This window comes from Monodon monoceros, unplaced genomic scaffold (assembly GCF_005190385.1).
Source record: "Monodon monoceros isolate NGI ecotype Baffin Bay Population unplaced genomic scaffold, NGI_Narwhal_1 Contig2617_ctg1, whole genome shotgun sequence".
Classification (NCBI taxonomy): domain Eukaryota; kingdom Metazoa; phylum Chordata; class Mammalia; order Artiodactyla; family Monodontidae; genus Monodon; species Monodon monoceros.
In genome coordinates this window covers 270,208-294,962 of record NW_021698530.1, presented here as the reverse complement: position 1 = coordinate 294,962, position 24,755 = coordinate 270,208, and the positions used below count along the sequence as shown (strand labels likewise).

Genomic DNA, 24,755 nt, shown 5'->3' with positions numbered 1-24,755 from the left:
AGTTGTTTCTCTCTCACTGGTTTCAAGACTTTTTCCTTTACCTTTGGACTTCCATATTTTGACTAAGGTATAACTAAGATCTCTTTGTATTTGCCTACTTGAAGTTCACGAAACTTAGATGCGTATATTAGTGTTTTCATCAAATTTGGGAACTTTTCACCCATTACAACTTCTAATAATTTTCTGCACCTTTTTCTCTCTCCTCTCCTTCTGATACTCACATTTCATGTACATTGGTCACTCAATGGTATCCCACATTTTTCTGAGGTTTCAACTTCCTGTTTTTCAGACTACATAGTCTCTATTGATTTATCTTCAAGTTTGCTGATAGTTTTTTTCCGCCACCCGCCACAAACCAATTGTTCAACCACTTAGTGCTTTTCTTGTTTCATTTTGGTTATTGTACTTTTCAGCTCTAGATTTTTTAAATAATTTATTTTTACTGATATTCTCAATTTGATGAGACATTATCATCATACCTTCCTTTATTTCTTAGAAACTGTTTTCTTCAGTTCTTTGGAGACATTTAGAATGGTGCTTTGAAGTCTATTTCTGTTAAGTACAACACATGGGCCTCTTTGAACAAAGTTTTTGTTGCCTGTTCATTTGCTTCCCTGTATATGGGTCACGTTTTTTTGCTTCCTTGTGTGTCTCATCTACTGTTGTTGAAAACTGGACATTTCAGATAACATAACAGCAGCTCTGGGTACGGACTTTCCCTTCTAGGCCCCAGAGCTTATTGTGTTTGTGTTTGCTTGTTCATTTGCTCAGTGACGTGGTCAAACCCGCTCAGGGAAGTCTGTTCCTGCTGCAGTGTGCTACCTGACCTTCCTGCACACACGCTGCCCCACGTTTTTATCTAAAGTGAAAGCTAAAGAGTGTGCTTCTGCTCCTTTAACCACTTAAAGCTTTACCCTTAACCACTCCGTGGGTGAGATAACAGGGCACGCCTTAGAGCAGGGATCCCCGTACCGGTCCGTGGCCCGCCAGGAAATGGGCCACACAGCAGGAGGTGAGCGGCGGGAGAGCAAGCGAGGCTTCATCTGTATTCACAGCCACTCCCCATCGCTTGCATTACCACCTGAGCTCTGCCTCCTGTCAGATCAGCAGTGGCATTAGATTTTCACAGGAGTGCGAACCCTACTGTGAACTGTGCATGCAAGGCATCTAGGTTGTGTGCTCCTTATGAGAATCTAATGCCTGATGGATGATCTGAGGTGGAGCTGAGGCGGTGATGCTAGCACTGGGGAGCGGCTGCAAATACAGATTATCATTAGCAGAGAGGTTTGACTGCACAGAGACCATAATAAATCAATTGCTTGCAGATTCATATCAAAACCCTATCAATGAGTGGCAAGTAACAATTAAGCTGCATCTGGTGACAGGCTTCATAGTGGCAAGTGAGTTGATGTACTTCAATTGTACAGCTGCATCTGGTGGAAGGCTTGAAGTCAGAATCCGACACTTATTTTAGTCTGCGTGTGTCCCGCCCATTATTTTATTTACCACTTCCGGCCGTGCCTGTTTCCTGCACTGGGCACTTGTTCAGTCATAGTTTTCATAAGCCCACAAGCTAACCCTAGCCGAAATGAGTAAAAAATAAACATCACTGGAGAGCTTCTTTGAAAGGGGGGAAAGACCCAATGATGAGACAACAGAAGACTCTAAGACTGCCAATGAAAAGAAAGTTTCATTTAAAAGAAAATATCAAGAGTCATACTTAAACTATGGGTTCATTGCAACAGGTGATTCACATTCTCCAAGCCCACTTTGTATAATATGTGGTGACTGGCTATCCAACGAAGCCATGAAACCTTCAAAATGGCTTCGCCACATGGAGACCAAGCACACTGCATTAAAAGACAAGCCTTCGGATTTTTTCAAAAGAAAAAAAAACGTGAACAGAAGCGATTATTGAAGGTCACCACTTCATCAAATGTATCTGCGCTGACAGCATCATTCTTAGTAGCTAACCGCATTGCTAAAGCTAAGAAGCCCTTTACTACTGGAGAAGAGTTGATCCTGCCTGCTGCTAAGGACATTTGCATGAACTTTTAGGAGAGGCTTCAGCTCAAATTGTGGCACATGTTCCTCTTTCGGCTAGCACCATAAGTAGATGAATTGATGAATGAGCAGAGGATATTAAGGCACAATTGTTAGAGAGGATTAGTGAGTCTCCATGGTACGCCATCCAGGTTGACGAGTCTACAGATGTTGACAACAAGGCAACAATGTTTGTTTTTGTGCAACATGCTTTTCAGGTGGATGTGCCTGAGGATATATTATATGTGCACTTTTGTTGCCAACCAACACCAGAGCTGCAGAACTATTCCCAGTCTTTGAATGATTACATATCAGGGAAACTGAATTGGTCATTTTGTGTTGGTATATGCATGGATGGAGTGGCTGCCATGACTGGACGGCTTTCTGGTTTCACTACTCTGGTCAAAGAGGTTGCTTCTGAATGTGAGTCTATGCACTGTGTCATCCATAGAGAAATGCTGGCTAGCTGAAAAATGTCACCTGTTAACAATGTTTTGCAGGATGTGATTAAAATTATCAACCACGTTAAAGTACATGCCCTTAACTCACGTCTGTTCATGAAGCTTTGTGAGGAGATGGACGCAGAGCACACACGTCTTCTCTTATACACAGAAGTGAGCTGGCTTTCCAAAGGTAGATCACTGAACAGAGTTTTTGAGTTACGAGAGCTGCTCCAGAGATTTCTTACAGAAAAACAGTCACCACTGGCAGCACATTTCAGTGACACAGAATGGGTGGCAAAACTTGCTTACTTGTGTGACATATTCAACCAGCTCAACGAACCCAATCTGTCATTTCAGGGGAGAAAGACAACTGTATTCAAGTCGGCAGATAAAGTGGCTGCATTCAAAGCCAAACTGGAATTATGGGGGTGACGAGTGAACACTGGGATTTTTGACATGTTTCAAACATTAGCAGAGATTTTGAAAGAGACTGAGTCAGGGCCTTCTTTCTCCCGGCTGGTGCATGATCACCTATCTCAGCTTTCAAAAGAGTTTGAGCATCACTTCCCAACCACAAAGACCCCCGAACTGGGAAGGAATGGATCCATGACCCATCTGTGAATAAGCCAGGTGAAATCGACTTTGTCTGTGCTAGAAGAGGATCAACTGCTCAAGATCGCAAATGACGGTGCCCTCAAAAGTATGTTTGAGACAACTTCAAATCTCCATACGTTCTGGATTAAAGTCAAGGTGGAATACCCTGAGATTGCCACAAAAGCACTGAAAAGCCTGCTTCCGTTTCCAACATTCTATCTTTGTGAAGCATGGTTTTCTGCAGTGACAGCAACCAAAACGAGTTTATGGAGTACAGTGGACATAAGGAACACACCTTGGGTATCACTGTCTCCCATCCCTCTCAGATGGGACCATCTAGTTGCAGGAAAACAAGCTCAGGGCTCCCACTGATTCTGCACAATGGTGAGTTGTATAATTATTCTATTATACATTACAATGTAATAATAATAGAAATAAAGTGCACAATAAATGTAATGTTCTTGAGTCATCCCCAAACCATACCCCCACCCCGGTCCATGGAAAAACTGTCTTCCACGAAACTGGTCCATGGTGCCAAAAAGGTTGGGGCCTGCTGCCTTAGAGGGAATTTACAGAATTTTTTTCCCACATTGAGCCAGGAACTAATAACTTGGATCTTCTCTAATTGCTCCTGAAAAGTTGCAGTCTTGGGCATGCACACAGCCTTCAGGTTGCCAGACATGACGGACTTTATTTTTAAGCCTGGATTAGGAGTTGTCCCCAGGTCAATATTTGCACAAAGGTGTGTTTAAGACACTTGTGCAATGAAGATTCCACTCAGTTCTGATGAGTCTGATGAGGTTTAGGGACACTGTCCCAGTGCCCGTGCCCTGTCCTGATGGCTCCTGAGTGGGGGCAATGTGCACGGCCTTCCTGACATCCAGGGCTGACTGTGATCCGTGGACGGCCCTTCTCAGCTATTTCCCTAGTTCTCCGTGGTTGCCTGGAACAGAGCTTCTGGAACAGGGGACTGAGGAGAGTAGAGATGCCAGTTTCCTACCCTCCCAAGGAAGGGCCACAGCCACAGACAGAGCCTGTCCAGGCTGCACACACCAGAGGCTAGAACAGAGCATCTCGGGGCTCAGGCACTGTGGGTCTCACTGTCCTAACCAAGTTTCAGGAGGTCTTCTTGAGTGGGTGTTTCTCCATTTCCTCTGTGCCCTGAGGACAATTTCCAGAGACTTTAAATGAGTATTTTTGTTATAATTCTCACCAGTTAAACTGTTGTTTTGCTGGGAAGAGGACCTGTCAAGCTGCTGGTCTGTCAGTCTAGAAGGCCCATCTCCAAAGAAATTTTTAACGTGATATTTCAGATGGAGTTTCAAGTTTAGTAATTTTAAAAATTCACTTATTAACAAAACCAAAAAATAAGCAGAAATGTTAGAAATCTTCCATTATGAACATCGTTTTGAAAAAGAAACATACATTTACTTGTATTTTGGTTTAAATAAAAAAGGTTTGGGACTTCCCTGGTGGCTCAGTGGTTAAGAATCTGCCTGCCAATGCAGGGAACAGGGTTCGAGCCCTGGTCTGGGAAGATCCCACATGCCATAGAACAACTAAGCCGTAGAACAACTAAGCCCGTGCGCCACAACTACTGAGCCTGCGCTCTAGAGCCTGTGAGCAACAACTACTGACCCCACGTGCCAAGACCACTAAAGCCCATGCGCCTAGAGCCCGTGCTGTGCAACAAGAGAAGCCACCACAGCGAGAAGCCCGCGCAACACAACTAAGTGTATCCCCCCGCTCACCGCAACTAGAGAAAGCCTGCACGCAGCAATGAAGACCCAACACAGCCATAAATAACTAAATAAATAAATAAATAAATAAAAGGTTTAAATTAAAAAAACAGAGATATAAATAAGAACATTAATTTTTCTTCTAAGTCTTAAATTTGTGCCCCCAAATAACTGGGAACATTTTTCAGCTTAGGTCACAGGAGGTACAGTGGGAACAACCAGTCTACTGTCAGCAGCATCACCTCCCACGGGCAAAGGCGGGAGCTATCATAATGGTAACTGTGTAAGTCAAACGAGAAATAAAATTCTCCTTTGCTCTCGGATAGTCCAGAATCCTGCCGCTGTCCATGGTATAGAAATGTACATTCCACTATGTAGCACCAAGACATCAAAATTAACTTCAGGTCTAATTTACCTAAATTCAATTCTCACTCTTATGTCTAATGAGAAAAACCTAAAGACTTTTGCTGAAAGATGAGAAGGACACACATTCAGTGAAGGGAAATATCCGTCAACAGCCCACGTCCGCATCCCTGAAACCATCAGACAGGAGCTCCCCGTACACAGAAGCCTGCTGCTCTACTGGCTGATCTTCTAGGGTTTTAAACAAGATGCAGGGAAATCTCTGCTTGTGGTGCTACTTTCAAAATCCATCCCTTATTCCTCTGTACATGTCTGAATGAAATACATTCTTCAAGGCCCACTTCAAGCCTCATCTCCTCCAACAGCCTCACCCTAAGTCCAGCTTACTCGCTCCATTTCAGTCCTGACCATGAGCAGCACCCAATGTGACCGGAGTGGTTAGTGCTGGCTCTCCCTGGCATGGCTGCTGCTTTTCTTTGCTGCACTCCCGGCTGAAATGGAGAAACCCTGTTCCCATCAGATCAAGAAAGGGATGCAACAGTGAACGTAATTTGTGCCCCCCTTCCCTCCAGTTTTCCGGGTTCTCCACACTAGCAATACTGAGAAAACACTCTCCCTTCATCTGACCAAAAATCTTTCCTCACTTTTGCAAGGATGAGTTTTAGTTTCCATAGATAATCATAAAAGGTAATGAATCTCAAGTATATTTTCCAAGCAACCCTTTTTTCAATGTCTATGGATCATAATAAATAAAACACCCCAGCCATTAAAAATTAATACCCTTTTCAAATATACCTAGTCCAACAAAATCTTAATATCATCATAGTATGCAAATATGAAGTCCAAAAGAATTAAACTTCAGCATCATGATTAAATTTTTGCAATTCCAAAGTACAATTAATCAGATATAATTTTCCCAATACATCCAGCAAGGTCAAGGATCATTAGCCTAATTATATTTCCTTTTTATTATGTCATTAGGCTTTTTGATTATTTGTTTTGTAGCCATTTACTTACAAGTATAAAAATAATATTTTGACCAAAAGAAAACTTTTTAAAAAGAAGTTATTATTGTTACATTCTTTGAATTGACTGGGTATGCTCTACAAATAATTAGAGAAAAAGCATCTCCACAAAAAGTAATGAATCATTCAACATCTAAAACAAACCTAGGATCCACAAAACGTATGTTCTTCTAACTATAGCCTTGTAAATTGATGTGGTTTTCTACATAAATACACTTTTAAGGCTTGCAATAGAAATGTATTCTATTATTAATAAAAACAAACATCCTGTTAAAAATTACAAAGTACCAAATGTTTATGATGTATTCCGCAAAACAGATCTAAATTGTCTTATTATAAGATATTTGGTATTTCAGACATTATTTTAGGTCTACGAGACAAATAGAACCATCCAATCAAAACACACCCTTGCCAGCTACGACAGGAAAACTTAACACCAATACAGACAACTAGACTTATACCTCTCAGATGATCATTCAGGCCATCAGCCTGTAAACACTGAAATATCAACTGATTATGATAAAACATATTTTTTAATCTAAAGATAAATATTTGCACTTAGTACAAGTCAAGCAGAGATTCACAGGTTAAATACATACCCTTGTTTTATTTTCTGACCAACCAATCTTACGATAGTACTTGAAGTACAGCTCACACGTTTTCCCAGCGCCCCGACATAGTAGGAAAAATCGTTTTAATGGCAATTACTATTTCACGTAAGAATATTTGGAGGCGTTACATTACACACTCCCACACAGGAACATTTAAGTAAAGAATGCTTCTTTTCCCATTGTTATTATGAAGTTTTACAAAATACAAAAAAGGCTTTTTAGAAGTTAGGTCAGAAAGCACAGTGGCAAGATCGAACAAAATGCCAAATGTCTTTTATTAACTCCCCTAATAATAAGTAGCAGATTTAACTATCTATTTTTCTAATCATATTTCCAGAAGCTGAAGCCAAACAAATATTTAACTATCATGAATTCCTTTTCTCCCCCATTCTTTGGGCAGAGCATTTTAATCTGATAAATAGAACAGAAGAAACCCAGGAAGAAATTCATTTGTTGCATTAAATGGTTATATAAATGGCAATTATGTATTTAAAAAGCAAAACAGATTCTTTGGGGCTTCCCTGGTGGCACAGTGGTTGAGAGTCCGCCTGCCAATGCAGGGGACACGGGTTCGTGCCCCGGTCCGGGAGGATCCCACGTGCCGCGGAGCGGCTGGGCCTGTGAGCCATGGCCGCTGAGCCTGCGCGTCCGGAGCCTGTGCTCCGCAACGGGAGAAGCCACAGCGGTGAGAGGCCCGCGTACCAAAAAACAAACAAAAAAAACAGATTCTTTTCATTCACTCTTGTTAAGTTCTGTGTGCAAATTTATATTGTGGGAAGCATGTTCCTTTACACACCTTTTAAGGATTATTAGACATTTTTGACTTAAGGCATATTTTACAGAGACGTCCCTTTTGGTGGAATCAAAACTATCTCCACTCAACATTTGGTGGGTTTAACCACAGTGGCTGTACCTCCACCTACTATTTATTTGCCACACAAGCAAAAGGCCCTCATTTTTACTGCTTACAAAAGCTTATGTGTCTAAGGCTCACATCACTCTGATAAGTTTTATTTAATTGGGCAAATGTCATATTTGGTGGTATCATAGTTTATGTACTTATCAAAATCTGTTAGAATACAGAAAAGGCTTTAAAAGTATCTCCACACACAATTTTATAAACGTAACTAGTCATTTAAATACGGAACACATATGAAAATCAGTACAAATTCAGATTCTTTTCAAAAAGGATCTATTCTAGTCTTCTTATAAATCCCATCCCACACTTGCCCTCATCTATAATATTTCACATCCACACCTATGGCTAATGATGAGCAACACAGGCTCTGCAGCCAGAAGGCTGGGTCTGCACCCGAGCTCTGCCCCTCACTGCGCTGGGAGCGTGAGATCATGCCTGCATCTCAGCTTTGTGTGCTGTGCACCAGGGATACGGGGTCTCCCTCACAGGATTAGGGGGTGGGATGAGCCAGCTTGGGGCTGTGCAGACAAGGACCACGCACCTGCAGGCTCCGCGGCGGCCGGGGCTGCTGCCATGATCCCCGCTGGTACTAGTACTACTGCTGAAGCTGCTGCTGCTACTGCTGTTTCCCAAAGTATCTCTGCTCGGACCTCATCTGACACTGGATTAACTAGAAACCTCTTTGTCAGGGAATTCCTACTGTCAAGATCACTCCAGTGTAAATTCTCCCACTTCCCTGCTCATAAGCTTGGGTTAATTTAATCTTTCCTTGGACATGAAGATCCTGAGGTGACTTAGGGTCACTCTCAACATTAACAGGCACTGAACTCGCCTGTGAGACGCAGGACATGGGTCACCACGCACTCGCTCTGGGACGTTCCTTAAAAATTGGCAAGTGCGTGTGTGTGTGTCATGTTTCAAAGAGGGACCTCATCTTCCTCTTGATTCCGTGGGCGACAGGGTTGTTGTTTCACCGAGTGAGCAGCTCGATATTTAATTCTGACCTATAAGCATCACGCTCATTTGCTAAAGGAGAAGTACATGAAATCATAGTCTGATAAAACTATACCTTCTCAGCGAATCTCCTTATGCTTTCATAACCTCACAATGAAGACCGGTGTGCTAAGACGTAGGCACACAACTTAAATACAGGTTCCATGAAAAAATAAGGAAAGCTCTGTGTTGGGTTCCCTGGAGGACAAAGGGCTGAGAGACACCAGACATGCCTCACTGCAGCCACTCCAGAGTCCAGAGAGCAGCCCCTTCTCTTTATGCCACAGAGCAAGCTGTCCAGGTGTGGGACCTCTGTGGTCACACAGAAGACATATCTCCCGAGAGAGCTACTAAAGGCCAGTGCATCCAGCTGCAGACTTACTTTCAAGAGGAGGACAGATCACAGAAATATTATCTAGCTCTTTTAAAGTATTTGGGGAAACCAGAGCTCTTGGCTTCCACCGTGTGTGAGAAGAGTGGCTAGAAAAACCTCCATAAACACAGGCTATAGCATCAACGGCAACCAGTCTCACTCGAAATCAGTGTCTACATATAACAAGGGCAACCACAGCATCAACGGCTATCAGTCTCGCTGGAAATCAGGGTCCACCTATACAAGGGCAACCACAGGTCAGTGGTTTGGACTGTGCAGGTCCGCTGACACACAGAGTCTTTTCAGTAGTAAATACTGCAGCACTACATGAGCTGAGGGTGGTTTTGTCCATGGATGTGGAACCTCGGATATGGTGGAACCCTGAATACGAAAGGCTGATTATAATTTGTAGAGATCTTGGATTGCGCAAAAGTTGGTGCCCCAAGTCCGTTTTGCTCAGGGCTCAGTGTGCTTGCATGCATATGGAAAATACGTTTTCCTTAAACGAAATTTTACATGTCTCAAGTAGTTGGAATGGGTAATTTTTTCTTCCAAATACAACAGAGTTAAATAAAACTGGCTTTCTTCAGCCATCTAACACTTTGTAGCAGATTTTTCTCTTACCAACATACTGGAAAAATTACTTTATCTCTCCCAAAACAAACCTGAATAGCAGAACTGAGTACAAGACCCTGGCCGAGGATATGCTGACAAGCTCATCAGGAGTCAGGATGGAGACTCGTCCACAAACCCTCTTTAAGCTGCAGGTCAATAGCTGTGTCACCACCAACGGGTGCAAATGACAGCACTGGCAAAGGCTCGTACCCACAGTTTACTGATGGGCTCACGACAGGGTGAGGCCACTGTGCAGACATGACGCTGCACATGATGGTTGTGTGGAAGGGGGCCATCTCATGCCAGCTACCTGAATCTGAAGGCTTCATGATTTGTACAGAAATCTTATTTCAGTAGGCTTAAAAACTGAATACTACGTCAAAAAAATCATGAAATCGTATACTTGCAGGTAACATGCGGCAGCTTCCTCATCTCTGTTCATTTAACAGAAAAAAAGTGGTGACAGGAGATATGGAGGGCGTGCTTGGCATTCTGGAGAATTTCATCCCTAGACTAGTGACGTCCGCATCACCCCTGCCCTTCATCACGTGACAACCCCGCTGCCTAGCTCTACCCGGCCTCTGCGCTCCCTGCCCGTATTCCCCACCCAGACAGCTTTTCCGTTTCTGATACGGTCCATGGGAAGAGGTGTAATGACTCAGCCTACATGTACTATATGCAAACATGCCGTTTAGAACATTTACCTCTGCCAGAAAAACGTGGTTTTCCATTTACCTTTATTCCATTGACAAAGCCACCTTAGCGATATTGCTTATTTTGAGATGAGTTATTTTCTGGCTTTTAATCACTACTGGGTATAGCCACTGATATGTATAAAGCCCTCCTCCTCTAGCCAGCTGCCTTATTTGTTAAATATTTATTCAGTGCCTTTTCTGATCTAAAGTCACCAGCAACCAGCTGTGTCATCATAAGTGGTTCTGAAAAATGCAACTGCATCACATTTGGGTTTGCATCATCGTCAGATTATAATAGAGTTGCCTGTGGTGAGGCTGCCCCCAGCTCAGCTAGAGGTTCCGTTCAAACCCACCCCTCCTGGCTGGATTCCGCAGCACCCATCTGGGGGCAGCTGTCTGCTTCGAAATAAATATGGATGGAAATATCTCTGGGTCAGACTTCTAGCTACAACTTCCAGGTCAGTAGCAAAAGTTCACAGAATCACATCACCCCTTAGTTGCCTCTCGCCTGGGGAAGCTGTGCCAGCTTCAGGCCTCATTTCTCTCTATTTGTTTCACCCAAAAAGACGGAGCTGCCCACCATCCCCTGCTTCAGGGTGAAGGATGGGCACCAACAGCATTACCTTCCTTCTGGGTTCATTGTTCTAAGACTTTACTACACTTTCCTGAATGGCTGCCTTGAGAAATTTACAAAATCATTTCACAATCAAGGTCACTGGCTGGATCAGTGGAAAAACAATGCATGAAAATGTTTTCCTCCAAATGCACTTTTCCTTATCTTTGGGACTCAGGTGTCACAGGATAGATCAAAAGTGCTGACACAGAATGGAGATGTTGGAACTGGATACAAGAGTCTCTTCCCTGTGTCAAGTGCAAGGTGACTGTTTAGCTGAGTTCTGCAGGGCATCCACTCAGGTATTACAATAGCAACAAAATACCAAACACATGACTGGTTACTAAGGACTGGATTTCTTGCTTGCTTTCATTTGCTCACTCTTACCTTTCTTTCCATCCATACTAGCACTAATATGGATTTCAATCAAGTGACAGTTTGTTTCTAGACAACTAATTCTGGAAACAAACAATTGGTGAAATTTTGGAAATATGTATCATGAAGCTACAAATAAAGTAGTCAGAGCATGATCACTTGGTGGAGATCATTATTTGTTGTTCTATCTGGGAAAGTCTTACTTAACTTCATGTTCTAAAATGCTAATCTCTGCTACCTGCTTACAGACTGTGGAGGGTACACAGCCCAGAAAACAATGTGAATGTTTTTCTCTAATGAAAGTTCACACTTATGCCCAAAACACTGTCCAACTTCAGAAAACACATGAGTACTCACTTGTTTAGCCTTGGTCTTTGTGATGGTGTCAGAAATGGGTTTCTTCCTTTCCTTTACAGTAGTTTTAGAAAATAATTCCTCAAATTCATGACAATCTATGGATGGCTCTTCAATTTTTTCCCAAATAAGTGAAGCACTGGAGTCTCTAAAGTTAAGCAAAAGACCCATGAGAGAGCCATCAAACCAAACTGCAGGATATTACAGTGAGCAGGGACACATGGGGACAGAGAGGACAGAGGCATCAGAGGAGCAGGGATAGGACGGCAGGCAGCAGAGGACGGAGGGAGATCGGGGGGAAGATGCTCTTTTCTGTACAATCACCATTTGCTTAATCAACGTGATGAGAAACAGCATCAATACAGAATGAGACATTTGCCTGGAAAGAATCATTTCCAGGAATTCTCAGTCATCAAGTCGCCATATAAAAACATAAAAGGAGAGCCCCTCTCTGTACGGCTCTCAAGGCAGGAAATGTCTGATATCTCACAAACCCAACCTGACCCATCAGCTTGGGTTATTTGTGGGTTGAAAATAAATCACTTCATGCCCAGAGGCACCTTCGTCTCCCCACCGCTGCCCATCACTGCATGTCACCTGACTCTTCAGTGACTGTGGAGTCATGTAGTGCCACCTAAAAAGGGGAGATCCATTCAAAAAAAGCAAGACGAAAAGAACTTCATATACTGCATATGGATAAAATGAGTTTGGGGCACATTTGGAAATGATGTCTCGGCACATAGAAGTGACCCAGCAAATTACTCAGAGAATGAGCTGCAAAGTCAGAAGTAGTCAAAATAGATAGATTCCTCTCCCACTATGATTCAGTGAAGAGAAAATTAATGTAAGAAATGAAAATGAGCCTGGTAAATACCCTATTCTAAATCTGTGCCACATCACATACACACACACACACACACACACAAACACACACACACACACAAATTCAAAGAGTCACGAGAACTTGGGACAAGGAAGTCCAGTGAAATTTAAAGGGCATGTTTTTTCTCCCACTGGCGCATTCCACAGCCATGTCCCAGTACCGTCCCAGGGGTCGGGGAACCAGGTTATGGACCATCCATGGATAAGTAATACACCAGCAGCATACCTGCTGGGAGGCATTCTTTTACAAATATCATATATTTTATAAAAATCATATAAGTTTGTGATTTTATGACCTCACAGTGTTGCATATCATCTACAGAAGTGCCATGAAATGCTCAGAACTAAGTCATTTCACACATGGGGTGTGGATGTGTGTATTTTTGTGTAGCACATTTCTGAATAGTAAAACAAGACCATGCCTTCAAAAGGATGAAGAAAACATCCTCAAGAGTCAGTCTGTCTATGGATTTGATTTACTTTTATGAGCTATTTATCAGAGTGAGGTTCTGCAATGAGGAAACAAAGCATGTATGCTAAGAAAAATATATCCCTCTATCTATAAAAGTCAATCAAAAACTATATAGACAGAAATGTGTATATTGATTCATATCATTTGTTTTATCCCTTTGATACTTCTGGAAAAAAGTCTAAAATTGCTTCACTAAATATTGATGTAATCGTCTACAGGCAAGTTTTACTTTTATTTATTTTATTTTTACTCATTTTTCTCCAGAGTTTTAAAGGAAAATGCTTCCCTCGTATTGACAATATTAAGAAAAGATGAGCCCCTGTTCACGTTACCTTTTACTGTGCAGTTGAATTCTCGTCCAATACAGAGGCTTCATCGGCCGACAAGGTTCTATTGGCTGCTTCCTGCTGCCTTTGTCCTGGTTCAACCCAAACCCAAACAAGCCAGCTGGCAACGGTGGAGGAAGAAATCCACACGCCTGCAGTGTTGGTGAAGTGCTACTCCCAGCTTGTGGTGGGAGAGCAAGGCCGGATCCAGGAAGCAGAGGGGGTGGGGGCGGTGGGGGGAAACCTGTTCCAGGAGGGGGAGGAGGGGGAGGGGCTAGAGGAGGCGGAACCCTCACACCTGGCAAAGGAGGACGGGGGGCAGGAGGAATTCCTTCACTGGGAAGAGGGGGCACGGGAGGAATTCCCACGCTGGGAAGAGGGGGGGCGGGAGGAATTCCTTCACAGAGAAGAGGGGGGGCGGGAGGAATTCCCACTCTGGGAAGAGGGGGGGCGGGAGGAATTCCTTCACTGGGAAGAGGGGGTGCTGGAGGAATTCCCACCCCAGGAAGAGGGGGGGCTGGAGGAATTCCCACACCGGGAAGAGGGGGGGCGGGAGGAATTCCCACACCGGGAAGAGGGGGGGCCGGAGGAATTCCCACACCAGGAAGAGGGGGGGCCGGAGGAATTCCCACCCCGGGAAGAGGGGGGGCAGGAGGAATTCCCACTGTGGGAAGAGGGGGGGCGGAAGGAATTCCCTCACCAGGCAAAGGTAGGGGAGGGGGTGGCAGCATCTCTGGACCAGGCGGAGGAGGAGGTGAGGGGCACGGTGGGCTGGGATGTGCAGGCTCAGGCACGACATGGGGTGGGGTCCGTGGAGGAGCCACGGTGCCCAGACCAGGCATCTGGTGGGAGAACTTGGGAGACAGAGGCAGTGCAGTAGGGATGTCATGGCTGTTTTCAGAGGAGGGGAAAGCAGAGTGCTCGTTGCTGGTTTCAAACTCCGTGTGAAAATAAGGATGGGAAGGCTGTGAGCTCGCCTGTCCTTGACCGTCAGACCAGGGCGGTGACGTGGGTGGTGGAGCCTGGAGGGATGGATGTGCATCGAGCTGAACTGATATTCGCCTTGGAGACACAACCAAAGAAATCTCTGCGCAGAACTTGTTCTGAGGTCCGGGAGGTGAGGACAGCCCGGCTGAGTCTCCACTCGTGGCCTCAGGCAGGGCACCCATGAGAGGATGTGTCAGTGTCCCACCCTCCTCTGTCGGGGACGTCTGGATGGACTTTGCCTGTAAAATCCTTTGATGCCCTACTTCCTTTTCTCCCAAACTGAGAGCTCGCAGACACGTGTCTCCAGAGGTGGCCGCCTCCAGGTCTGCGGCCGGGTACTGCTTCTCTAGCTCAGCTATTTTGGTCCTCAGATCCTCAATGGTCTGCTCCAGCTGCTGAATGACAGTGGCCTGACCCTCAGATTTCATGTCACAAACTTCCTGAGGGGCAACAGAGACATCACAGTTAAATATAAAATAAGGAATACTCAAAATACCAAAAACTGGTCTTACAAAATTAAGCAAAATGTATTTGTTTGTTATAATACTTCTAAACACTCCCTCCATGGAAAGACACTATTACTACTTCCACTGATCCCTGCTTTTCTATCCTCGGATTTCAAATTAGTTTACACGCGTGACCATGAAGTCCGAAGGCCTCTGTCTAATCTTCGAATGAAATCATGGAAGACCGACAGACCACTGAGAAGAGGGAAGAAGAGACTGAGTGACAGACCCACATAATGCCACCATAGGCTACTCTCTTCCTGCCCAGTAACATCTGCTACTAGGACGTTCCCTAAAGACATTTTAAATCCTGAGTTTTACAGTTAATCACAACCTTTAAAAGGTAATCTCTAAGAGGTGGAGAAGTGTCCCAGAGAAAGCTACAATATGTGAGCAGGGATTGTGAGCTTGGGAGCCTGAACCAAGATGGCGGAGAAGAAGGACATGCTTTCATTCCCTCTTGTGAGAACACCAGAATCACAACTAGCTGCTGGAAAATCATTGACAAGAAGACACTGGAACTCACCAAAAAAGATACCCCACATGCAAAGACAAAGGAGAAGCCGCAATGAGATCGTAGGAGGGTTGCAATCACAAAAAAATCAAATCCCATAACTACTGGGTGGGTGACTCACAGACTGGAGAACACTTATACCACAGAAGTCCACCCACTGGAATGAAGATTCTGAGCCCCACATCAGGCTTCCCAAGCTGGGGGTCCGGCAACGGGAGGAGGAATTCCTAGAGAATCAGACTTTGAAGGCTTCTGGGATTTGATTGCAGGACTTTGACAGAACTGGGGGAAACAGAGACTCCACTCTTGGAGGGCACACACGAAGTACTGTGTGCTTCAGAACCCAGGGGAAGGAGCAGTGACCCCAGAGAAGACTGAACCAGACCTACCTGCTGGTGTTGGAGGATCTCCTGTGGAGACGGGTGGTGGCTGTGGCTTAATGTGGGGATGGGGACACTGGCAGCAGAAGTTCTGGGAAGTACTCCTTGGCATGAGCCCTCCCAGTCTGCCATTAGCCCCAAGAAAGAGCCCAGGTGGGTTCCAATGTTGGGTTGCCTCAGGCCAAACAACCAACAGGGAGGGAACCCAGCCCCACCCATCAGCATACAAGTGGATTAAAGTTTTACTGAGCTCTGCCCACCACAGCAACACCCATCTCAACCCACCACCACTCCCTCCCATCAGGAAACCTGCACAAGCCTCTTAGAGAGCCTCATCCACGAGAGAACAGACAGCAGAAGCAAGAAGAACTACAATCCTGCAGCCTGTGGAACAAAAACCACATTCACAGAAAGGTAGACAAGATGAAAAGGCAGAGGACTATGTACCAGATGAAGGAACAAGATAAAACCCCCGAAATACAACTAAATGAAGTGCAGATAGGAAACCTTCCAGAAAAAGAATTCAAAATAATGATAGTGAAGATGCTCCAGGATGTAGGAAAAAGAATGGAGGCAAAGATCGAAAAGATGCAAGAAATGTTTAACAAAGACCTAGAAGAATTAAAGAACAAACAAACAGAGAAAAACAATACATTAACTGAAAGGAAAACTACACTAGAAGGAATCAATAGCAGAATAACTGAGGTAGAAGAACAGATAAGTAACCTGGAAGACAGAATGGTGGAATTCACTGCTGCGGAACAGAATAGAGAAAAAGAATGAAAAGAAATGAAGACAGCCTAACAGAACTCTGGGACAACATTAAACACAAAAACATTCGCATTACAGGGGTCCCAGAAGGAGAAGAGAGAGAGAAAGGACCCGAGAAAATATTTGAAGAGATTACAGTCGTAAACTTCCCTAACATGGGTAAGGAAATAGCCACCCAAGTCCAGGAGGTGAAGCGAGTCCCATACAGTGTAAACCCAAGAAGAAACATGCCGAGACACATAGTAATCAAATTGGCAAAAATTAAAGACAAAGAAAAATTATTGGGCTTCCCTGGTGGCACAGTGGTTAAGAATCCGCTTGCCAATGCAAGGGACACGGGTTCGAGCCCTGGTCCGAGAAGATCCCACATGCCGCGGAGCAACTAAGCCCATGTGCCACAACTACTGAGCTTGCGCTCTAGAGCCCACGAGCCACAACTACTGAGCCCACATGCCTAGAGCCTGTGCTCTGCAACAAAAGAAGCCAGCACAATGGGAAGCCCGCGCACCACAACGGAGAGTAGCCCCAGCTCACTGCAACTAGAGGAAGCCCACGTGCAGCAATGAAGACCCAACGCAGCCAAAAATAAATAAATTTTTAAAAAATTATTGAAAGCAGAAAGGGAAAAACAAAAAATAATATATAAAGGAACTCCCATAAGGTTAACAGCTGATTTCTCAGCAGAAACTCTACAAGCCAGATAGGAGTGGTATGATATACTTAAAGTGATGAAAGGGAAGAACCTACAACCAAGATTATGCTACCCGACAAGGACCTCATTCAGATTCGATGGAGAAATCAAAAGCTTTACAGCCAAGCAAAAGCTAAGGGAATTCACCACCACCAAACCAGCTCTACAACAAATGCTAAAGGAACTTCTCTAAGTGAGAAACACAAGAGAAGAAAAGGGCCTACAAAAACAAACACAAAACAATTAAGGAAATGGTCATACAAACATACATATCGATAATTACCTTAAATGTGAATGGATTAAATGCTCCAACCAAAAGACACAGGCTTGCGGAATGGATACAAAAAAAAGACCCATATATATGCTATCTACAAGAGGCCCACTTCAGACCTAGGGACACTTACAGCCTGAAAGTAAGGGGATGGAAAAAGATATTCCATGCAAATGGAAATCAAAAGAAAGCTGGAGTAGGAATACTCATATCAGATAAAACAGACTTTAAAATAAAGAATGTTGGGGGCTTCTGTGGTGATGCAGTGGTTGAGAGTCCACCTGCCGATGCAGGGGATAGGGGTTCATGCCCCGGTCCGGGCAAATCCCACATGCCACAGTGCGGCTGGGCCCATGAGCCATGCCCTCTGAGCCTGCACATCCGGAGCCTGTGCTCTGCAACGGGAGAGGCCACAACAGTGAGAGGCCCATGTACCACAAAAAAAAAAAAAATTACAAGAGAAAAGGAAGGACACTACATAATGATCAAAGGGATCAATCCAAGAAGGAGATATAAGAATTATAAATATACATGCACCTAACATAGGAGCACTTCAATACATAAGGCAAATGCTAACAGCTGTAAAAGAGGAAATCGACAGTAAAACAATAATACTGGGGAACATTAACACCTCACTTACAAAAATGGACAGATCATCCAAAATGAAAATAAATAAGGAAAGAGAAGCTTTAAATGACACAATAGACCAGATAGATTTATTTGATATTCATAGGATATTCCATCAAAAAACAGCCCATTACACTTTCTTCTCAAGTGCTCATGGGACATTCTCCAGGATAGATCACATCTTGGGTCACAAATCAAGCCTCAGTAAATTTAAGAAAATTGAAATCATATCAAGCATCTTCTCTGACCACAACGCTATGAGATTAGAAATGAATTTCAGGGGAAAAAACATAAAAAGCACAAACACATGGAAGCTAAACAATACATTACTAAATAACCAAGAGATCACTGAAGAAAACAAAGAGGAAGTCAAAAGATACCTAGAGACAAACGACAATGAAAACATGGCGACCCAAAATCTATGGGATGCAGCAAAAGCAGTTCTAAGAAGGAAGTTTATAGCTATACAAGCCTACCTCAAGAAACAAGAAAAATCTAAAATAAATAATTTAAACTTACACCTAAAGGAACTAGAGAAAGAAGAACAAACAAAACCCAAAGTTAGCAGAACGAAAGAAATCATAAAGATCGGAGCAGAAATAAATGAAATAAGAACAAAGGAAACAATAGCAAAGATCAATAAAACTAAAAGTTGGTTCTTTGAGAAGATAAACAAAGTTGATAAACCTTTAACCAGCCTCATCAAGAGGGAGAGGACTCAAATCAATAAAATTAGAATGAAAAAGGGGAACTTACAACAGACACCACAGAAATACAAAGCATCCTAAGAGACTACTACAAGCAATTCTATGCCAATAAAATGGACAACTTGGAAGAAATGGACAAATTCTGAGACAGGTATAACCTTCCAAGACTGAACCAGGAAGAAATAAAAAATATGAACAGACCAATCACACATAATGAAATTGAAACTCTGATTAAAAATCTTCCAAAAAACAGAAGTCCAGGACCACATGGCTTCAAGGGTGAATTCTATCAAACATTTACAGAAGAGCTAATACCCATACTTCTCAAACTCTACCAAAAAATTGTGCAGGAACGACACTCCCAAACGCATTCTATGAGGCCACCATCAGCATGATACCAAAACCAGACAAACATACTACAAAAAAAGAAAATTACAGACCAATACCACTGATGAATATAGATGCAAAAATCCTGAACAAAATACTACCACACGGAATCCAACAACACATGAAAAGGATCAAACACCATGACCAAGTGGGATTTATCCCAGGGATGCAAGGATTCTTCAATATATGCAAAGCAATCAATGTGATACACCATATTAACAAACTGAAGAATAAAAACCATATGATCATCTCAGTAGATGCAGGAAACGCTTTTGACAAAAATCAACACTGATTTATGATAAAAAGTCTCCAGAAAGTGGGCATAGAGGGAACCAACCTCAACATAATAAAGCCTATATAGGACAAACCCACAGCAAACATCATTCTCAATGATGAAAAACTGAAAGCATTTCCTCTAAGTTCAGGAACAAGACAAGGATGTCCACTCTAACCACTGTTATTCAACATAGTTTTGGAAGTCCTAGCCTCGGAAATCAGAGAAGAGAAAGAAAAGGAATACAAATTGGAAAAGAAGAAGTAAAACTGTCACTGTTTACAGATGACATGATACTATACATAGAGAATCCTAAAGATGCCACCAGAAAACTACTAGACCTAATCAATGAATTTGGTAAAGTTGCAGGATACAAAATTAATGCGCAGAAATCTCTTGCATTCCTATACACTAATGATGAAAAAACTGAAAGGGAAACACTCCCATTTACCATTGCAACAAAAAGAATAAAATACCTAGGAATAAACCTACCTAGGGAGACAAAAGACCTGTATTCAGAAAAGCATAAGACACTGATGAAATTAAAGATGATACCAACACATGGAGAGATATACCATGCTCTTGGATTGGAAGAATCAATATTGTGAAAATGACTATACTACCCAAAGCAATCTACAGATTCAATGCAATCCCCATCAAATTACCAATGGCAATTTTTACAGAACTAGAACAAAGAATCTTCAAATTTGCATGGAGACACAAAAGACCTCGACTAGTCAAAGCAGTCTTGAGGGAAAAAAACGGAGCTGCAGGAATCAGATTCCCTGACTTCAGACTATACTACGAAGCTACAGTAATCAAGACAATATGGTAATGAAACAAAAACAGCAACACAGATGAATGGAACAAGATAGAAAGCCCAGAGGTAAACCCACGCACCTATGGTCAACTAATCTATGACAAAGGAGGCAAGGATATACAATGGAGAAAAGACAGTCTCTTCAATAAGTGGTGCTGGGAAAACTGGACAGCTACATGTAAAAGAATGAAATTAGAACACTCCCTAATACCATACACAAATATAAACTCAAAATGGATTAGAGACCTAAATGCAAGACCAGACACTATAAAACTCTTAGAGGAAAACATAGGAAGTATGCTCTTTGACATAAATCACAGCAACATCTTTTTTGATCCACCTCCTAGACTAATGGAAATAAAACCCAAAATAAACAAATGGGACCTAATGAAACTTAAAAGCTTTTGGACAGCAAAGGAAACCATAAAGAAGACAAAAAGACAACCCTCAGAATGGGAGAAAATATTTGCAAACGAACCATCAGACAAAGGATTAATCTCCAAAATATATAAACAGCTCATGCAGGTCAATTTAAAAAAAAAACAAGCAACCCAATCCAAAAATGGGCAGAAGACCTAAATAGATATTTCTCCAAAGAAGACACACAGATAGCCAAGAAGCACATGAAAAGCTGCTCAACATCACTATTAGAGAAATGTAAATCAAAACTACAATGAGGTATCACCTCACACCAGTTAGAATGGGCTTCATCAGAAAATCTACAAACAACAAATGTGGAGAAAAGTGAGTCCTCTTGCTTTGTTGGTGGGAATGTAAACTGATACAGCCACTATGGAGAACAGTATGGAGGTTCCTTAAAAGACTAAAAATAGAATTACCATATGATCCAGCAATCCCACTACTGGGCATATACCCAGAGAAAACCACAACTCAAAAAGACACATGCACCCCAATGTTCACTGCAGCACTATTTCCAATAGCCAGGTCATGGAAGTAACCTAAATGCCCATCGACAGATGAATGGATAAAGAAGATGTGGTACATATATACAATGGAATATTACTCAGCCATAAAAAGGAACGAAATTGGGTCATTTGTTGAGATGTGGATGGATCTAGAGACTGTCATACAGAGTGAAGTAAGTCAGAACGAGAAAAACAAATATCATATATTAACACATATATATGGAACCTAGAAAAATGATACAGATGAACCAGTTTTCAGGGCAGAAATTGAGACACAAATGTAGAGAACAAACGTATGGACACCAAGGGGGGAAAGCTGTGGGGAGGGTGGGAGTGGGGGTGTGATGAATTGGGCGCTTGGGGTTGACATGTATACACTGATGTGTATAAAATTGATGACTAATAAGAAGCTGCTGTTTAAAAAAATAAAAAGGAATTCCATAACCTTCCAATATTAAATCTCCCTTCCTTGAAGTGGAGATAATAATGGTGCCTTATCTCTGATGGTTGTGAGGAATGAGATAAGGTCTATAAGTTACTTAGCACAGTGGGTAGTGTATTATGAACACCCAATAAATGTTAGCTATTATTATAAAAAAAAGAAAAAAAAAACCTAAGGGAATCTGAATCAAGTATGGACCTTAGGTAATAATAATGTATTGATATTGGTTCAATGACAAAGGCACTTCCTAATATGTTAATAATAATTTTTTTTAAAAAAGATAATCTCTAAAAGGGTCTCCAATAAGATAATGGAAAATATTTCTGATATCCATATGGGCATATTCATATACCTTAAGTGCATGTATACAACTTATATCACATTACTACAATTCAAATATTTTATCCAAGGCATTTCAGAAAGGGATGCCTTTTGTCACCACAATTTATGAAGATGGCTGAGAGCAACTGTGCCCCCGTGTGGGTCACCCTCACACCCACACAGTGTCTTCCTCTCCCAAGGGGACACTTTCAGGAAAAAGTATTTTCGTTATAGAAAAGGAGGAAGCCCTCTGGGTAAACTGATTACCAATAACAGACGAGTAAGAAGAAAAGAGAAGAGAGAGGAATGGGTAGAGAAAAAGGAGAAAAGCAGGGACAGGAGGTAGGAGAGAAGGGGGACAGACTCCAGCTGACTAAAGCTTAGGATTACACACCTGCTCACACAGGCTCAACTGCTCCCTTAAGGCTGCAATGAGAGGGGAGGGGCAGGGTCTCCGTGCTCAGAACTGGTTCTCCAGAGCGCCCAGGGCTTTTCACAGATGACCCCAAGAGAGGCCAACATGAGGAGCCACCATCCACAGCATGGACACCTACTACCTTCCCCTCTCTTCATCTACCATAGAGGAATAATTAAGAGGTTAATACAAAGATGACACAAACTACTGGATTGGCCCAAAAGTTCGTTTTGGTTTTTCCAGAATTTCATTTTATTTTATAGCTGAGTAATATTCCATTGTATAAATGTACCACATTTTCTTTATCCATTCATCTCTTGATGGAAACTTAGGTTGTTTCCATATCTTGGCAATTATAAATAATGTTGCTATGAACACTGGGCTGCATGTATCTTTTTGAATTAGTGTTTTTTTTTTTTTCTTCAGATAAATACCCAGGAGTGAAATTGCTGGGTCACATGGTAGGTTTTATTTTTTTTGAGAAACCTCCATACTGTTTTCCATAGTGTCTGCACCAATTTACCTTCCCACCAACAGTGTATGTGGGGCCTGTTTTCTCCACATTCTCACCAACATTTGTTATTGTGTTCCTTCTTTTTCTTAATTTTCTTTATTATTTTTTTAAAAATTTTATTGAAGTATACTTGATTTACAACGTGTTAATTTCTTCTGCACAGCAAAGTGACTCAGTTATATACACATATACATATTCTGTCATTGTGTTCTTTTTGATGACAGCCATTCTGACAGGTGTGAGGTGATATCTCATTGTGGTTTTGATTTTCATTTCTCTGAGGACTAATGATGTTGAGTATATTTTCATGTGCCTGTTGGCCATCTGTAGGTCATCTTTGGGAAAAAGCTTATTCAGGTCTTTTGCCTATTTTTAAATTGGGGTTTTTGTTTTTTGTTTTTAATATTTATTTATTTATTTAGGCTGCACCGGGTTTTAGTTGCAGCATGCAGGACCTTCATTGTGGCATGTGGGATCTTTAGTTGCAGCATGCATGTGGGATCTAGTTCCCTGACCAGGGATCAATCCTGGGCCCCCTGCACTGTGAGCATAGAGTCTTAGTCACTAGACCACCAGGGAAATGCCAGGGTTTTTGTTTTTTGATGTTGAGTTGTATGAGCTATTTATGTATTCTGTATATTAGCCCCTTATCAGTCACATAATTTGCAAATATTTTCTCCCATTCAGTAGGTTGTCTTTTCATTTTGTTGATGGCTTCCTTTGCCATGCAAAAGCTTTTCAGATTAATTAGCTCTCATCTACTTATGCTGGTTTTTATTTCTTTTGTTTTAGGAGACGGATCCATAAAACTATTGCTATCATTTGTGTCAAAGAGTGTTCTGCCTATCTTTTCTTGTAGGAGTTTTATGGTTTCTGGTGTTACATTGATATTTTGGCCTTTAATCCATTTTGAGTTTATTTTTGTGTATGGTGTTAGAGTATTCTAATTTCATTCTTTTAAATGTAGCCGTCCAGTTTTGCCAGCACCACTTATTGAAGAAACTGTCTTCTCCACTGTATACTCTTGCCTCCTTTGCTGTAGATGAATTTGACAATATAAGCTCAGGTTTATTTCTGGACTCTCTAATCTGTTCCATGGATCTCTGTGTCTGTTTTTGTATCAGTACCATATTGCTTTGTTTTGTTTGTTTTTGGGTTTTTATAACATCTTTATTGGAGTATATTTGCTTTACAATGGTGTCTTAGTTTCTGCTTTATAACAAAGTGAATCAGCTATACATATGCATATATCCCCATATCTCCTCCCTCTTGCATCTCTCTCCCACCCTCCTATCCCACCCCTCTAGGTGGTGACAGACCACCAAGCTGATCTCCCTGTGCTATGTGGCTCTTCCTATTAGCTATCTATTTTACATTTGGTAGTATATATAAGTCCATGCCACTCTCTCACTTCGTCCCAGCTTATCCTTCCCCCGCCTGTGTCCTCAATTCCATTCTCTATGTCTGCATCTTTATTCCTGTCCTGCCCCTAGGTTCTTCAGAACCTTTTTTTTTTTTTTTAGATCCATATATATGTATTATCATCTGGTATCTGTTTTTCTGACTTACTTCACTCTGTATGACAGACTCTAGATCCACCCACCTCATTACAAATAACTCAATTTCATTTCTTTTTATGGCTAATAGTCCATTGTATATATGTGCCACATCTTCTTTACCCATTCTTCTGTTGATGGACACTTAGATTGCTTCCATGTCCTGGCTATTGTAAATAGAGCTGCAATGAACATTGTGAGTACCATCTTG

General features: G+C 42.2%; 1 protein-coding gene across 1 annotated transcript in view; it reads right to left on the bottom strand.

Annotated features, from left to right (window-relative positions):
* The window catches only part of FMN2 (formin 2), a 328,287-nt gene that overhangs the window by 174,019 nt on the left and 129,513 nt on the right, over positions 1–24,755 (bottom strand). The window contains exons 7-8 of the mRNA XM_029226181.1: positions 13,442–14,862; positions 11,759–11,903 (exon numbers count right to left, since the gene is read on the bottom strand). Coding sequence (XP_029082014.1) covers positions 11,759–11,903; positions 13,442–14,862 — 1,566 coding nt within the window. The remainder of the gene's footprint in view (positions 1–11,758; positions 11,904–13,441; positions 14,863–24,755) is intronic.